Source organism: Aythya fuligula, chromosome 6 (assembly GCF_009819795.1).
Source record: "Aythya fuligula isolate bAytFul2 chromosome 6, bAytFul2.pri, whole genome shotgun sequence".
NCBI classification, from domain to species: domain Eukaryota; kingdom Metazoa; phylum Chordata; class Aves; order Anseriformes; family Anatidae; genus Aythya; species Aythya fuligula.
The window spans coordinates 13,252,706-13,272,201 of NC_045564.1; the positions used below are offsets into that span (position 1 = coordinate 13,252,706).

The 19,496-nt window shown below is 37.9% G+C and overlaps 1 protein-coding gene across 1 annotated transcript in view; it reads right to left on the reverse strand.

The window, feature by feature from the left end:
- Nucleotides 1-4,487: 4,487 nt before the first annotated feature.
- LOC116490626 (partitioning defective 3 homolog B-like) overlaps nt 4,488-19,496 on the reverse strand; it is a 160,751-nt gene continuing 145,742 nt past the window's right edge. The window contains exon 5 of the mRNA XM_032190006.1: nt 4,488-4,583. Coding sequence (XP_032045897.1) covers nt 4,488-4,583 — 96 coding nt within the window. The remainder of the gene's footprint in view (nt 4,584-19,496) is intronic.

Sequence of the window (19,496 nt, forward strand, 5' to 3'; positions counted from 1 at the left end):
CATGTTTGCTGTATCTTAAACCAGTCATTTTTACTAAGAAATAGAAGAAAGGTTTCAGTATTTCCATGTACACTGTGCTACAGGACTAAAGGTTTTGGGCTGTAACACATTTCTCTCTGATTTCTGTAGAGTACTGAGACCCCCACTGTTACTTTAAAAGTCCTCATCTAGAATAGGCAGCAAGGAAAAATGCCAGATTTTATACAATGATAGTATTAACTTAGCTGCTCTTATTCTGAACATCATCTTTACCAGCAAATACAAAATAAAAAATCCACCCTCACAAATTACAAGAGGATTATAATTAGTCCTGCTTTTATTTATTCCTTTAAAAAACTGCTAATAACAGGATGTTTCATGTCTTTCTCCAGAAAAGTTTCTCTCTCAGAAGGTCACATTAAATTTTTCATACTCCTGAGGGATACAGCCCTGAAAAGTTTCCCAGTACTTCCACAGTGAAATATTTTCTAGAGAATCCAGGCAAGGAAATATCCTTCCTATTAGCTTCTTCATAGAGGAGCTGAAAATCCTCCATGCTGCCCATCATTTCATTTACCCAACGTGCAACTTTCTAATTTTAACTACTTAATTTAATGAACCGATTTACTTCAAATGGAACAGTTTTCCTACTTGAATGAGAATTATAAAGTAAGTCGGGTCTGAAGCCTTTCACTTCAACTGACCAGGTTTCACAATCATAAAATATTAATCATGATGTTCTTTATTTTGCTTCCCTCTGAAATACCCATTACTGGCTACAGTTAGAGAAGGGACACTGACCTCAGATAGGCTGCTGCTCTGATGAGAAGCCTCAGATAATTTTCTTAGGTGACTAGCTGCTATTTTATTTAAGTGCTATAGGTCATAATGATCAAATTCAATGGCAGAACGGAGTATTTTCTGGTAAAAGCACCAGGGACAATAGTGGTTTTCTTTTCTTCCACAGCACGAAGCAGCTCTCAGGCTGAAATATTAGTTTCATTAACATCATTAAACTTAACATGACTTATTTAAATGAAGGTTTACAGTATCATGACTTGGTGGTCTTTCATGGCCCTAAAACCTTTGAAATATAAAAAGACAGACACCTGCACAAATTATGTTTATTTTCCACGAAGAACAGCATAAAAGGAACCAAATTATATATCGAGATGTTACTTACATTTTTTTGGTGGAAATAACTGTTTTCATCATTTTATTAATAAGAGCTTCTAATGCAAATAATTAGTTAGATTCAATCAAATTAAGATACTAGTAAGGAAGATGGATAGTCTCTAGTAGTTGATTAATTATTTTTTCTTTATAAAACAATTCCTCCTAAAGAGAATACATCTATAAAACAGTTTTTAAAATAACTCCTCACTTCAGTAAGGAGAAAGCTATAAAACAGCAAAATCATTGCCTTAAAATGTATATTCTTTAACTTTTAAAATACTGGTAAATTTCACAGAAACGCCAACAAGTTTTCCAGAACAGTGTTTTCTGAATTCCCCGTAACTACACGGTTTAAGGAATGTGAATGTATTCATGTATTGCGAATACTTTAACATATTCCATAATTTTTAGGGAGTGAAAAAAAAAAAAAACACAAAACCAACAACAACCAGCTCATTTTATCCCCAATACTTGCAGGCAAAACAGTGTTTTAAAAAAAAATCTCAATGTACTCCTCTCCTCAGGCCCATAGGATGTACTGCAAGTTATATTTTGGTATAACTATTTCACTGAAATTCTGCATTTAAGGAAACACTGTTCCTCTCAATTTTGCTGTTGTTTTTCTTTGTTTGTTTTGTTTATTTTCTTTTTTTTTGTCAGTGATTTTCTTGAATTCATCAATCTCAATCCAGATTACGATGAATCACATACCCACAAAAAATTACAACCAACGCAGAAAGGTTCTTAGGAATACATTGTTCTGACTTGTTTTTCCTCTGCTCCCTGTCTGGTTCAGCACTTTGATGCTCAGTCACTGAGTGGTGCCCAATCTATATCCTTTGTATTTTTCCTTCCATACTCCTCCCTCCAAGGGGGTTTGCATAGTTCAACAACAACCAAACCAAACCAAACCAAAAAAAAACCAAACCAAACAAAAACAAAAAAAAAAAAAAAAAAAAAAAAAAAAAAAAAAAAAAACCACCACAGGATTAGGTTCATTATTGAGTGCTTTGTGATATAACAGAGAAGACCCGTCCATTTCAGGATTTGAAATATAACACAGAGGGGTCTTGTCATCTTTCTCACTGCCAAAGTTTCTGATGACACCACCAAAATACAAACGAATACAACCACCATCTTCTGAAGAATCTCCAATATAAGCAATAACTTGGTTAACCTGATGAACACTAATGTGCACGCCTAAAAGAGAACTAAGAGATTCCTAAGAGAACCTAGATGATCTAAAACACACTAGTAAAAGCATAAAGACAAAAACAAGTATGAGCATAGCATGAGCAGAGCTTGATTAATCCTCATAACAAATTAACAGATCAAGAGACAAATGAGTGCATATATTTGGTGATGCATAATAATTACCTCAGGTGAAACAAACTGTAGACGACTTGAGCAAAATTCCAAAAAGAAAAAAGCATTAGCAACTAAGCTAAGTTCAATACCTGCATGATGAACACTAATCAGCTAGCATGTAACTTAGAGGCCTGGCAGGTGCAAAGAAAGCTGGAAGAGCACTCCAATTCCTTTCCATGATGAGACCATTCTAAAAATACACATCAGTGCCAGCCAAAAAGTGAAGAAACTACAAAATGGCATACAAAAGCAGGTGACGAGGAGGACTCAGAGGGAAAAAAACGCAGACAGACAATTCGAGAAGCACAACCATACCAAAGTGAAAGAATCTCCCATGAAAGAAATGAAATGATGACCACACATAACAAGACTGAGAAATTAATTCTCTTGCATGGAAAAGACTGATTTTATGTGCTCTAAAAGAAAAGGTGATCTTTCCAGCAAAACCCTGGCATGAGCCAGAAAACCAGAGTCCCTGCTCTGACAGACTTTCGCACATGCTTTGGGTATATAACTTCATGCCTCTTTCCTGGAACCCCATCTGTATAAATAAGATATTAACACTTGTTTTTTCTCAGGTATTTATGAGGATAAGTGCTGAAAGATACAACACGCAGAAATTATTCACTACAGTGTTTTTATTTTACACTGTTTTGACAAAACAACTATAAGTTGCAGAATTAAAGTAAATGATTATTTGCTTTCCTCAAAATTGAAATGGAATTTATTTTTGATGTCTTACCTGACACACACACATCTCCCATATGACACTTTTATTATATAACATGCTATTATATCACTACAGTTTCTCAACAAACACAATACACTGGACAAAGTGTGTTGAATACCTGAATTCCCTTCCCTACTCAAAAAGGTTATTTTAGCACAACCTTAATCTCCACTCAAACTAAAATATAGGCTCATAATGGGGACAGGAGACTAATAATAAGAAAACACTTTACTGTAAATTTGCCAGGTCAAATCCTTATTATCAACACTGAGGATCTGAATGACCGACTTTGTGATACTATACACCAAATTAAGAAGTCAGGCTGCAGTAACAATGTAAAATGATTTTTAAGGCAGCTATTTAAAGGTTTGTGTGTTGCTTTTTTGTGTGTTGTGTGTTTTGTTTTGTTTTTAACTTCAGTTCAGCCATTCAGGATTTTCCTTGTGATTTCAGGAACAATAAACCCCAAAACTAAATATTAAACTTATTGAGAACACCTAGTTTCTTCTTAATTTCAGCTATACCGCTATCAAATTCTACCATATTGGCTTCCAATCCAGATTATATATTTAAATTCCATTCAAAATTTAGACTGGTCAAAATAAAAGGCATTTCCCAAATTAACAATATGAACCCTACCACCTTCAGTTCTACAGCACTAGCCATCTGTGTCTGCTGTAAATGAAGAGAGGAAAAGATGCATTCAATCTGACTACCCTAGTGAGGTAATGCACAGGGAAATACTGCAAATATTAGCTATAGTTTTTCACAGTGTATAAACATAGAAATAAAATCTACTAACAGTATATAGTGAAGTAATAACCTTACAGAGGTGACATTTTTAACCAGAAAACGATTGTTTTAGGATTATATGGTTCAGCCAAACGTTATTTCAGATATAACATCCTACGTAAGAACATCCTCTATCTGGAGACATTAAATACTTGCAAAATTGCAAACCACTAAATATACAATAGTAAGCATACCTCCTGCATACCCTACTATATCGCAAACACAAGTAACAACTTTCCATACTCACCAACCAGGGTAAAAGATTGCCATGTGCAAATAAATTCTTCGGTATATGCACTGAGTGAATTTTAGAATGGGAAAAGGGATGAGGAAGAAGAGATCATGATGATAATGAGCACAACACAGGTGCAGGTGGAAGAAGTCAGTCTTGACTTGCATATTGACAAAACATGCTCAAGTCAGGGCCGCACAGAAGATGTTCCTACCTGACAGGGAGCCGGGTCCTCTGAGATGACAACACTTCTGTAGGTCCACTGAGGTTCATCTCCCCATCCTCGAAGGATCCCTGGGAAGCACCCTGTTGAGAGATTTCAAAGCACATTTTGAAACTAAGCACGTATTTATGCATACAGAACACTGACTGTGTGGATATTATTGAGCCAGTGCTTGAAAGAGAAAACACGTAGTAAGTAACCTCACCTCCCTGGCAGGGAGGTCCAAAAGGCCCATTTTGTATGGAGTGTACACAACAACTTTCACAGAAACGGGAGGACATCTACAGTCCTGTTTGCTCACTCCAGAGTCTCACCACACTTCTACTGACATTCTGGTTTAATATGCCAGAAGGCCTTTCCCACCACCTCAGGGAAGAGAGGAGTGAGATTTTGAAACAAGGCCCTGTATAGTCAGTAGATTTCCTTCCCTTAACTTCACACAACCTAACAGGACATTCAGAATCTCTCAGCTCATTACAAAAAAGACAGAGTGATTGATGAAACTAGCCACCAGCCACCCTGAACTTGTATAGGGCAGGCTACGGTACGCTTGGGCACCTGTCTTTAAAAAGCTGCTCCGTGCTGACAGGGAACACTTCAGGCTGAAGGCCTCCACAGAGGTGGAAAAGCTACCAATACTGCTTTCTCCCCTGCCACCTCCTTGCTTATGATAGATCCCCGAAATCTCAAACAAACTGCTTTTTCTGTCCCTTGGCAGCTTTACTCTGGTAAAGACATTTTCACATTAACTTCACAGAAAACGAAATTACGGAACGACTTGGCCAGGCACAAAAATGCAGTGCACACAGGGACCTAACATTAACGCTAACACTCTTTAAAATTATTAACTTTCCTTTCCTGATCCTTAGATTCTTCATGTTTGCATTTTTTTCCATACTGGAAAAGGGAAAAGAGGTACCAATGAGATAAGACCACTGTCAGCAGGTGATATATTAGCTTTAATGTACTGTACTTCGTTGCAACCCTCACAGCAATAATGTAAACACAGCAAAATCCGTAACAAAGACCTTCTTTGGAGAGGTCACTTCTGCCAACTCTGCAACAGGAATATAGCTGGAAGACATAAATCTTCAGCTGTCAACACACACAGAGAATTCAGTTCAAAGCTTGATCTTAACTAGATAAAGCCAAAAGTTAATCACCATTTTTTTGTTGCTACAGTGGTACAATTTTCCAATGTATATACTTGCCATATCAAGTTGTGTCAAGGCAAATGGTAGCAAATATTACAAATAAATTCCAAACAACAAAGCCAACTAGTTAGACAATTTTATTTTCTACTAAAGCTTTACGGTGTATATTAACATTTCCAATTTCTCTCAAAGGACAGCTCTACCCAGAAAGACAGCTTTACAGTTTTGGTGGCTTCAGTCTCTCAAAAGATTTGAGGAACTTATTTCCAATTTACAAGTAGAAAGAAGGTTGTAGGGAGAGGGGACTGCTTTTGTTTTAGAAAAGAATCATGACCAGCCTTGCAAGCAAACTTTTGTATTATAAATCAAGCTGGATTTCTGTCCCTCCTTTCCCCTCCCCTTTTGTTCACTCACCACCACCACATCTTTGAACCTATTATCTTGGCAGCAATTCTCTTTGCATGTTAATCAGAGCACAAGCCAACAGAGTTGGCTTCCACTGCAAAGCCAGTACAGCTCACTGAAAGTAACTTCTGTCACTAATGGAAGAACTATTTGAAAAAAATGGGTATTGAGTGCACGCCATCTCTTCCAATCCCTCTTTGCAGTGGAACCACACGTCAAGGAGCAATTCTTGTTGTATGAAGCATATTCCATACTAACCTCATAAATCACAAACTCAACCTCAAGCAGCAAGTTAGCAACAGAAATCTGACACACAGCCTTCATGTGTTGACTTCATCTTGAAAAAAAGACAGAGCCTTGGTAGCAGCAGATGCCAGAAGGAGACAGACCTCGTTAACTATAAGCTCCCAAACCTAACCTTTTTTAGCTAACCAGAGAAAACATTGGTGCTACAAAGGGTACTCATTTTGGAAAGTTGAAAATAGCCAAACCATGAGCAGATTTTGGGGTTGTAAATTAACCTGTCTCCTTTTTCTTCCAGACATTGGCTGCAACACAGTGCTGCTCAACGCATGAGAACTTGCTACTCATGCCTCAGAACAGTTTTGCTATTTAAAGCTTCCCTTGCAGTCTACTCAAGTCTGCACATGCTATATTACTTCTCTATTTCTGGGCTTTTGGGTACTGTTGCTTTTGGTACAGCAAGGTTACATCCATAGTTGTCCTCCTTCCCCCTTTCCTTGGATAACTGAGATTTCACAGCAACGACAAATATAGATACCAGAACATGATCTCATCTCATGTTTCTGCTGACTGATTCACACGTTTAAAACCCCATTTTTGATCAACAAGTCTAATGTCATACTTGGAATTAGATTTATTTAGTCACACAGCACAATGTTGGCAAGTGCACAGCTACACTGCAAGATAAGTAAAAGGTTGTTACACAAAGACGGCAACCAACTGTTCTCTTTTCTGCTAAAGGTAAGATCTGCAAAAGATGTCAGCAAGCTGGAAAATAAGGTTGTTATAGCTAAGAGGGGTATCAGACCTCCAATAGAGGTCTTCAAGGACAGACTTTAAAATGTGTCAGGAATGTTTCAGGGCATGTTTATTCCCGTGTTAGAAAAAGTGGTCCAACCTTGTGAAGTGCCTGACAGCCACACATCTCCACTGTTCCATAAGGGAGAGCTTCAGAGAGGAATTAGAGGATGAAGTTTGGAGTCCAAAACTTAAACTACAGCTTTTTTTTTTTTTCTTTTCTTTAACATTCAATGGTAAAGGCTCCTAAAAGAGTAGTTATCTACTCCTGAGCTGGGCCGCTGAGTTTTTACAGACTTCAGAAATGCCACAGGGAGGGTTCAGTGTCATACTCCCCTCCTGAACATCACCCCCAGCTTTTATTTGAAGGCATACAGTGCTCACACACCACAGATTATGGCATGCTGAAAACAATAAACACAGCTAAATATATTTAAAGTCTTAACTTATCGCAGAAACACAAATCATAATAGTAATTCATAATCGGGCTCTCTGAGAATGACATTAGATTTCCATTCACGTAATAATCACTACAAACGGACAAATTCCTTTTATACTTCAGCATTTCATTAGAGCCACAGTAAATTTAAACAGATATCTCCTGCCCAACAGGCGGAATGATAGCAAGCCAATGATGCACAGCTATTAGAAGACAATGATCCAAAACACACAAATTCTTAATATCTTGTTAATAAAGATCAATTGTCAGTTTTTCAGTAGTAGCAGAATTAATGACACTGACTCCCAAAACTTTACTCGCATTCAGCTGCCAGTGTAATATAACAGAATTGCAGTTTTCAGTTAGGAAATAGGAGTAAATGCAAAAAGGTATGGTAAATAGAAAAATCAAGAAGGCACATGCATCTAAGAAAAGTGGCATAATTATTATTTTTTTAATTTATTTACATAAGGATAATTTTAATTAAGCATTTTTTCTTAGGGCTGCAAAAAAGCATGTTTTTCAAATTAGGACTGGAACAGAAGAGAGGGATCCTATTAAATAATAGCTCTCTGCAAACAACTATAATCCAAATGCTTGAAAGTATCCCGTATTCATTGCATGACAGTTCTTGAAATAGGTACATGTGTATGTGTAACAGTTGGAGTAACAGAGTATATGCCAGTAACGTTTTCTACTCTGCAAGTGTGCACCATATTCCCAATTTAACAGTCAGCATGGATAGTATTAGCTCCCAAAACAAATATGCTGAAATCAGTAGAGCATCATACTGAGATTAGAGTATGAGAAATGCAGACACATGCCCCCCCCCCCCTTTCCTCTCTTTAAAATGTTCATTTGACAAAAACAAACAAACAAACAAAACAAAAAAAAACCCTCAAAACTCCTTGGAACCTATCAGCTTAAATAAAAATGAGAGTGGCACTTTTGAACAGAGAGATTAAAGTATTGGTTTCTGGCTAGAGAAGAAGAAAGGGATAGACAAAATTAGCTCAAAGCAGTCAAAGCTCCTGTTTTGACTTCAAACAGAGGGAGCAGCCCTGAGCAGCCAACACAGCAGAGGGCTGCCTGACAGCAAGGCCACTGACCGGCCCTGCACTGTGTCAGGCCATTGCTCTGCTTTCCTGCTATTGTCACAACTAAGAAAAGGTGTATTTTCAAGTCTTAGAAAAAAAAAAAATCTGTACCTGATCAGCTTTCCAACTAAACTGTGATTACAGTGTAGTTTTCCATTATCTGTTACTTCAAAAGAAATTTTTCACTGAGGGTCTCCTATAGCAATATTTTGTATATTCACTCAAGAGTACACTATACCACATTGTCAACATGACAGATCTTTAGAAATAGTCAAGAGCCACCAGCAGGCATAGAAGGGCTGTTATTCACCTCTCTGACAGACTCCCAGTACTATTGTTAGGACAAGATGCAAGTTTGCAGCTCATTCCAAACTGCAGATATATCACTTTTGGAAAAGCTATGTAGCCGGGGAAAAAAAAAAAAAAAAAAAAAAAAAAAAAAAAGTCCTTTTCTATTTGGAAAAGGAATTCTTATTAAACAATAAGCAGCAGTAGACAAATCTCAGAATTAGATGGGAAGTTTAGAGAAACAGTAACTCTGTGTAAACAACTGGAGAACATCCTGAGTGCAGGGTATACTTGGAGTATAAAGCACTCATCAAACACTAACGATAAAATTGAAGGAAATAAATAAGATCTATTAATAAGAATTACAAATGGTACCCACTCAAAGTCTGGCATATCCCAAGGGAAAATATCTTTATTTCAAACTTTATTTTAATGGCCAAGTTAAAAGTGAAAATATATGCCTTAAGTTCCAGTTCATAGTATTGTATTCCCAGAGGAGGTCAGGCTTTTAAAACAAAGGAAAGACCTCCAGACCCCGCAGCAGAAGGTCGCGGAGCAGAGCGGCAGGTCGCAGAGCTCGCTCTCCGTGCATGGCCAATGTGGATCCTCCTCCAAGAAGGTTCAGTGGCAGTTCAGGCCCTACCAACACAACAAACAATCGGAGGCAAAGAAAGCTGGGGGTGAAAGGGACGCTAGTTTACAAATGCAGGAAATGTCTCATCGACTGCTCTCACAACAGACAGCCCTGATTTCCATATTTAAAAACTGAGCATTTTTAGCAGCACTTTCAGGATCATGTGAGCATTTCTGACAGCCAGAAAGAGTTTAAAAAGCCACAGCACTATTTTTAGCTTGAAAAATCAGCACTTTCATAAATATGCCCAAACCGATTAGTAGCCACTACACAGGTGTTTACCTTTACATACAGCAACAAACGCAACAGCTGACATTGCATACCAAACACCCCAAGCCATCTGGCTCAAGGAACATGTGTAAATGCTGGGTTTTGTTCCATACGAATATAAACAGGCACAGGGTTAAATATGTTAACCTTATTTGAACCCACGTTGCACAGCTCTTGATGTAACATTCAGCACATGGACACGGGGCTGGTTGGGCCCCGCCGCGGCCTGCTGGAAGGCCGCAGAGGTTGTGAGCCTGGTGGGGCTCCCGGCCAGCTCGGAGGCCTGCTTCCCCCACAGGGACCCGGGCCTTTTGTTACCCTGCTCCTGTCACCCTCATATTGTAAAACAAAGAATGAAGCAAGCCACAGCTTTCAGTAGGCTACACAAAACCAAAGTCACTCATACGCTGGAAAGGAAAGCAAAGTTTTTGTCAGTATCCGTATTTCACCTGCTTACCTAGTTACCTGCTCACCCACACAACTTCACATAATAACCAAAAACACTTCCTGAAATGCATTTGTAAGCGGAATGGTTTGGTATCACAAAAGCTAGTATAATAATATTCCTTTAAAAAAATCAGATGATCAGATGATCACTTTCCTTTTTTGCTTCAAAGTGTGATGAAATAACTAACAAATACTTTTAAAACTAACCGATAATAGAAGTTGAGTAAGCTGTTCAGTATGCTCTTAAATGACATTACAGAGCTTGTCCGAAAAAGAAATTTTGATCAGACATGCAAGCTGTCATACTTAAACAAGTGTATTTATAATCACAACTGATTTATCTAAATTTAAAAATTCATAACCATGAAAATCCCCACACCATAACTATCATTGCTATATCAAGCACAGAAACCAAGGCAAAACAGGCCGATAAAAAGCTGCTAAGCTAAAAGAAAAAATATTAGCATTTGATACTGCGTATTCCTTACTTTTCCAGCGGTCTGCTTGATTTCAATCACTCTGCCTCCACAAAACGTGACGAGTATTTTTAAACAGCTTACAATACTTCCTTTTCACTTACTGATTAATCTACATCATGCTCTTGACTATTCAGAACGAAATTCATTTTAAATGGATAATTGATGCAATTGTGCAGTATCTGCAAATGCAATTAATCGCTTGCTAAAGATGATTTTTAGGCAGGCAACAAATACAAAAATAAGAATCATGCAACTTCTTTCGGTGTTGTCAACTAAAATGTATTCTGCTGGACTCGTAAAGGTATTTTTCAAAATCAGAACAGCTGTACATCTTCAGATATTTTTAACACAATATGCAAGTGGATTCATGTTTAATTAGCACAACGCAAAGACAAGCTGTAATACAGTTTGGCTTTCAGCAATTACATGACAGTTTGAGGAACCATAACAGCAACATTTTCCCCTCTCAACTACCAATGGGTGCCTTGAATGTTGTAGTGAGCTGGTCTTGGCACTTGCAAAGATATTTTAAGCCAAGGGCATAAATAGACGTGCTCCTGGGAATCAGTCTGGAGTAGATTAAAAAATTATTCCACTAAAGTGTTTGCTACCAACTCTCTGCTGAGGGTTATCCTCGCGGCTGATCCATACTGGTGGACTGCATACTTACTGTTTGCCCTTCAGTGCTAACTCCCTCCCTGGCAGGTCTACCTACTCCGTGCAACTTCGCACTGGGGCAGATTAGGTGTAACTGAACCACATGCACAGTTCAAGTGATTTACTCCATATCATTGTGAAAAGCAGGACAGGAACATCTTAAGGATACATAGCCATTTCCAAAATGGTTGTTTATACCTTAAAGTAGCAGTCAACAACTGCTGCCAAAACAGTGGGAGGGTAAACTGGGAACAGTAAGCAGTCTCTCTCACACCTAGAAAACAGGGAAGAGTACCTCATGGGGTTAATCATGGGAAGCAATATCCTCTACCCTCCTAATCACCACTGGTCCAAACTCAACAGCCTTGTACCTGGGCAAAATATTGTCAATATCAAACAGCTCCCAAGGAGCACAGGAGTCAGCAGGAACCAAACCAGGAGAGCCTCTGTTCTCTGTGGACAGAAGTGATACCAACCAGTCTCATACCTCTTAACCTCCAACAAGCTCTTCTGGAAATGCCCAGCTTGCAGCATAAAACACACTTTGCCAAAATCAACCTCCAAAGTGTCCTCCTTAACCCAATTTATTTCCAGTCTTAACCATTAAAAATGTAGCTCATGAACCTCCTGAAACCACATGGAAACAGCAACACTTCATTCCTAAGGTCATGAACAAACAGTAAAGTCCTCTTTTTAGGAGCAGCAAGGATTGGTTTAAGCCTGGAGATCAAAACTATTGCATTTAATTTTGGTCATGAAACTTTCCAAGGGTCCTTGGATGGGAAATGTCTCTCTAACACCAAGTTAGAAAAAAAGAAATTTCCACTAGCTGCAACAGTAGTGGAGTTCACACCTTTATTGGCATTTGGTTTACATGGCTGAAGGGAAGGAAGAGGCGCAGCGAGAGTGCCTGTGTAAGTACTTCCTTCAGTGAAAGGCTCAGAGGAAAAGAAAAATGAGAACTACCACAGTGAAGTCTCCAGAAGTAGCTTTCCTGCACATAAAACTCTGGACTTAAGCCCAACATTTTAAGAATTTCCAGGGTGAGGTGTGCGCAATGTATGTTCCAAAATAGTATAAAGCAGCTTTTAAAAGCATTGATAGTATATTGATAAATATTTGGATTTAGCACCTCTACTGGCCAAGAACCAATTCTTGAAGTAGAAGGAAATTTTTCAGGAGAGTAAAAAAAGTAACTACTGGAAACATAAGTAATATGGTAAGTGTTTGCAACTTTTAGAAGCTGTCAGTATTGGAATAATTACTGCAATGATGGAGGTATGTGGCCAGTCATACGACCATTGGCAACTTTATAACAGATAATTATTTATTAGCCCTTCTTCCCATTTATCATGTTGATTTTAATTGCTCTTGCTTGGGTGGGCATTCAAACATATATATATATATATATATATATATATATATATATATATATATATATGTTACTGAACGCTTCAATAGGGCTTTTCATGACTAAAAACACATTAGGATTCTATAAGGTCTACAGTGGTTTAGAAAATGAACCTCTATTTTCTTCAACAAGAAAGCGTCAGGGTCTGCCCAATATCAGATAGAAATCAGTTGACCAGTACCTATAGAAAGAGCTACACGCAATGCTGAGATTTTTCCTGACTGGAACTATATTCATAGGACAAAGTAGCAGCAAAACCAGGCAGAGAGTTTTGCTGATTTAAATACCCTTTGTCTGTTGCTGAGTGTCTACATGGTCTTTTGAAGACCAGAAGATCTCTACCTGCATTGCAAGCCAACTAGACACTACAGGACAGCATTTAGCAGGTCACTGTGAGAGTTAGGTTATTATTTGTGTCTCAGAAAGATTATTAATTTGAGCTCATCCATGCTAAGAACTTTTTAAAAGATTTTGGCAGACCTAAAGCACCAGTACTCTTGTGCCTAGTTGTTAGAAATCAAATAGATAACCCCTGAGATTCTACTAGTGTAATGTTAAAATATTAATATTTTATTTACCTCTTACTGTTTTAATTAAAGGCTGTATTTACTGTCCAGAAATCTATGGCTCTCTTATTTACAGGGACCATGTAGCAGTGCTATCAACAATGCAAGACAGTGAAGAAGTAGGTGTTTCCAAGCAAAAACTTATAATTTCTTCTGTATCACCCACTTGGAGACAGAATCTGTATTCAAAGAAAGTGCACAACCTTTGGACATTTGAGCTACTGTACAAATTATTTGGGGGCATTCCCATGGCAACGAGCATCATTTTAGAAGTGCTCATAATTAGCACCACAAATGCACATTAATCCCTTCTCTTGGTTAGAAACTGCCATGGTGCAATTAATGATATTGCAAAAATGGGGAAAAAAAAAAAGAAAAAAAAAAACATTTCTGCAAGAAAATCTAGCAAGTTTTCTCAGACCAAGAGAATATCACATTATCTTCCCTAGTCCGACTCACTATTTCAAGCCTGCCAAGATCTTGAATTGACAGATCCATTTACAAGAGATTTGCAAACTATATATCTGTATTTTTAATCCTCTCACTTGCACAAAGAGGAACTACTTGTACTCCTTTAAAAAAATTAAATCTTTGAAAACACTATACAATACACTGCAATGATTTCTTCAAAGCATTACTTAGTCAACATTTAAAGTCTTATCTAGGCATTCTTGCATATAATTCCACATCACCATTTTGCCCCAAAACAGAATTCTACTTACACCACATAAAACCACTAATTCTGAATACCTGAAAAAAATACATATATATATATACACAATACAGAAAAGAGAAACAAATTACAAATGTAGTTTCTGTACCAATCAAAACTTTCTCCAGCCACACCAATGTGCCGTCATTATTATCTTAAAGGCTGCTAAAGAACATGTTCCATCTAAAAGCTTGATGAATAAATGACATTCTAGCTTCACATCTCTATTCCTTGCAGTAAATTCCTTATTGAATTTAGCTGTCTTTCTCAGTCCAAATGAAAGTTATGGATATGTGGGAGATCTCAATGATGCTGCCATTGCCTATTTTGATATTTAGAGGAAAAAACAGTGAGAAGAAGGAAAAGGAAGGTAGGTCAAATAATAAAAATATGCCCTCACCACCACCACCAGTGACAGTGGGAGGGGATAAGGAGAGTTTTCAAAATTCAAAAACCAAGCCAGTTTTCAGAATCAGTAGAGGGACTGAACTAAAGAACACGTGTGTTACTTCACTGCTATCTTGCGCATTTAACGTATCACCTGAAACAGGTTAGGTTGGTGACACAAGTCCATAGTTCTGTTGATTCTGCATCAGCAAGGAAAACCAAATCATTACCTTACATCCACCTGCCCCAGCACTGCTCACAACCTGAGAACACCAAAGTTAACTTCTGTCCTAGATCAGAAAACTTAACTGACTGCTTTGGAAACCAAACAGTAACGTCAGTAAAATGCTGTCGTGGTGTAACACTACCCTTTACCTTGCCTTAGAAGTCACTCTCATCATTAAGTCAGCACGATGGTCACTTCAGTAGCCCATCCAGCTGACACTTTGGAAAAGACCCAGCTGCCCACAGTGCCTGCACCTCCTCCTCAGACACACCTTTTTCCAGCAGCACAGCACTACCAGGGAACACAACCCTATGCTGTGCCCAAGGCTGCCCCAAGCACCTGCGGCCTGCAGAAGGAGCACGGGGCCCAGCCCGGGCACCGCTCACCTCCTCTGGTGGCACTGGCCATGTGCTACAGTCTGCTTCCTCCCTGTACAACGAATGCTAATAATTGCTAGTGATGTTACTGCTGCTCCTCATATGGGATTATCACAGTGAAGCAACAGCACTGATTAATCAATTAGCATGGATTCATTAGAGAAGAGATGAAAGATAGGGCAATGTAATTGTGTTTACTGAACAATGGATGACAGTGCGCTTAAAAGCACAGGCTTTCTAATAATACACAGCCACCTAGCATGATATATACTTAACATTATGAATATTTAGAACATTTTCACAGCAGAGCTAGAGAAAGAACAATCAGAATGTGAATGTGTGTGTGCAAGTAATGCTGGAGCCTGAGGAACACGGAGGGGAGAAAGCACAAGATATGGCACAGAGGGAGGTGAATATTTTAGCTTTGACTTCTTTGTAGAACAGTTAAATCATGACCTGCAGTCCAGTATGCACAGGTGTGTCTGCACAACACAGTAGCCAACAATATAAACAGTCAAAGATGTTTCAAACATCATTAACCACGCTGTGATAAGCAGAAGAAAATCAAAAAACAGCACGCTTTTCTAACGAAACACCAACACAGCTCTATAAGAACAGAAGCATATAGAGTAATTTTTTTTTCTCCAGATGTCTTAGGTGTGCATCCTTTACTGCTCGCCCTTGACAGAACCTGAACACTGAACTGACATTAGCAATGAAAGACCATGAATACCAAGCTCCCAGACATGTCTTATGTTTTGACCATATGATCCTCTTTAAGCACTAATTTTATATTTGAAGATCCCTTCTTTTGTCTAATGGTAGTATACAGACTGGCCAGCAAATCAAGAGATGAGAAGAATTAATTTCTTGAAAATACGGTGCAGTATAGAGTTATTGAAATATAGCTCATGCTGCAATCTAAAACAATAAAGACTAAACAAGAATGTAACAGCTTACAGAAGAAATGTTTTGTAAAAAAGCTCTGGCAAAAAACATACCCGCCATACTCCATGAAATCCAAAATCTTCACAGAACTCAAAAATCAAGATCCCATGAGAGACCCAATCTATAGCGTGACAGGGATTTGAATGCTCTCAGAGACCCACTCATCCAGTGTTTTCCCAAGATACTGCCACAGCGTGCCAGGGAACCACAGTTTGCGATTAGTGCAGAGCTTCCTCAGCTTGGAATGCAGCCCTTGAACACAAGGTACTAAAAATTACATTGCTTGTTTAGATTAAAGGCACTTTCATTCCTGCTGGGAGTTAAGTATTCCCCCCTTAACTTTGTGGGCTGCAAATTTATTTACTCTTCAGTACATTCAGGCATTGAGTTAATGAAAGACTTATCAGCTTGCTTCAGTCTAAGTGGCTTACTGGTAACAGTCTGAGCATCATCCTGCAGCCATCTAATATTTAACCATTTTCTCCCTACTATAAGTGATGTTGAACTCTCCAAAGATAGTTTTATTTATGTATATATCATTTTAAGTTGCAGGTGAGGTTCATCCAAAATTGTCTCTGGTCACGGAGACACTATGAAGTCTCACAGCTTATCTCCGTACAGGAAGGAATTATGTCCCTTGGAAATCCTCACCTCCCTTTGGCTTTGGGTATTTTCCGAACCAAATTCTCAACAAAACCTGCCCTGACACTAAGGACAGAGAGTCATCATGACAACCTAAGAACCTCGCCAGCTCTCTATTTGACAGGCAAACCCTAGCATTTTTCATTCTTTAAACCTAACTGTAAGAAAAACCTTGTCAGAGCAAAACCAGGTCTTTAAGAAATTGTGAAAGGACCATGGAAACATCTCAACCTAGACAGCACCAAACAATTGAATAAGGGTTAAATGTTGTCTGAATCTCTTCAAGGAACTGAGAGTTGAATGTAAGAAAACATACCGCCCTACACAAAGCCCTTGATCTTGATCCTAATTCTCAATGGAAATTAAGACAACTGCATAGCATTTTAATTCTGTGCAACCGTATACAAAACCTAATTTTAGGATCTAAAATTACAGGCACGGTGGTGTTACCCTGAATTTATGAGTGGATATTATTAATAAATCTGAGTTGACTCCTATGAGTCAAGACATTACTATCAGTGGCTTATCTTAAACCTAGCAGGTAATTTAAACCAGAGGCAGATCACCTTAGAGTATATTGTTATTTCCAACAAATCCGTATGAATCATAACGGTATTTTCAACCTCTCCTAGGATTTTGAAAAGTCATCCGAAAATAACCTTTCATAAAATGATCTGGATTCATGTTAATTATTAACTACATCTTGCAATAACAGCACTGGTTAGTAAATAATTTGACAGTACTAAAAATTGCAGTGGAAGAAAACAGGATTTATCACATGGCTGAAAGAAAGCAGGGTGAACAAAATACGTTCAAAGATGTATTAGCATATTCACTGGGAATAAAACAGCACAGTAATAATAAAACAATATAGATTAAGATCAAGATATAACACTTTTTTTGTACTACTGATCAGATTATGAGAGAGCAATATTGTACAGTGAGATCCCTTTTTAAATTATTTAGAGAAAATAAGTAAAAGTGAATCACGAAGTTAACTTCATTTTCACACTCCAAAGTTGTATTTATTGACAAAACTGCTTTTTTCTACAGTTATAGATGGGCTTAACTGCACTACAGTTTTTGATTGATAGCAACATGCTTAATTGCAAGGACAAATGTCAGAACACATTGCTGCTCCTGAGGTGAGCACGACAGGTGACATGAATAAGTGAATAATTCTTAGTAAGACAGGAACAAAAAATAGCATAAGCTATTAACTCTCCTAATTCTTGTATGTGTTCCTGGACAAACATGCCTGTTTCTCCGATTTTTCTCACAAGCAAAGTGAATTATGAATTAATGTGTGCGCATATATACACACACACACACACACATAAAGGCTTACACAATAAATTCCTGATTTTTATTTATTCCTATTTTAAAATAAACATTATCCCTTACACATCACTGGTTTCCTATAAACAAAACATCCCCAAGGCATGGTCAGTATATAAGTGGTTTCTGCAAAGTGGAAGGTAGTAACAAGCATCTCCTTGCATGCTTTAATATAGCTCCATCACTTGCTAACCTCTCCACAGAAGATGTTCAAGCTGGTTTCAGATAAGCAGAGAAACTACACACCAAGACAAAACAGCTCTCTCATTTCCAGTTCCTTCATATGAAGGACCCTGGATAATCTACTGCCAAGACTCCAAATCCAAAAGTGTGGTGCACACAGCAAAGTACAAAGTAAAGTCCCAAACTACTTTCCATACTCTACAGCATAATGAACACAGTGAGACACAGGAATGCTGTCCAAGTGTGCAGACATAAGGCTTTCACTTCAGTATTCTACTTAATTGAGATTTTTAGAAATATTTTGAATCCTTATTAAAATAAGATATAGTTTACTTTCACCTTTTTGGGATAAGAAACTCAGAATTTATGCAGTCATTTAACATTTAAAAGACATTGAATCACATTCAGCAAGATAAAATGTGAAAGCTTTGCTTTATGAACCCCTTGTTTCAGCTGCATTGCCATCTCCAAGACTGCCATTTATTACAGCTCACCAAATAACAGAATCCTACTGTGCTTGGTAACTGCCTTGGATTAAGCTGTTTCCTTCCTTTGTTGATGTTTGAGTCAGTTTGTTTCACACAATGAGTGAAAAACAGAAGAAGGTGAAGCAAACTATAGTAAAAGCTGTTTCATGAGCCAACATAGTGAAGGTGCTCTTGAAATAACGTGACTAACAAGCCTGTTTTACATATGAGTAAAAGTAGCCTATAAATAAATTTTCAGGCAAGCTACAGGTCCACGCAAACCTCTAATGACTTTGAAACATGTCTCCTGTAGTTTGTCCCAAACTGCAAACTCCATTCCTCAGATTTCCTCATTTTACTCCGCTGACTTTTTTGTTTTGTTTTTAATGCTACATAGGAGAGTGGAGGTCAGAATTAACAACGTGATTTGTGCTTGTGACATGCTGAAGAACATGACAGGTGCACAAAGGAGTGACAAGAAGTCTTGGTGCTTTTTGATACTTTATGATGTTTCTGAGCTAAGGCATACAGCAACAGATTGATTTAATGATTAGCGTATCCTTAACTTACAGTTTCCTTGACTTTTTAAGAAAAGTTAGGCTTTAAAACTTCACTACAATAAGCTTACATACATAGCGCAGACCAGTTTTGTTTACTAGTTAAATATTTCAAATATTATTACTTATGAATAAGACCAACATGAATTATCCAGGTCTGATTACAATCAGAACTGCTCTTCAACCAGAAATGCTGGAGGAGCAGCAGCATTTCTACATTAGTTGGGATGGAGAATTGGTTTTATTTTTTGCTTGCTTGCTTTTAAAGAAA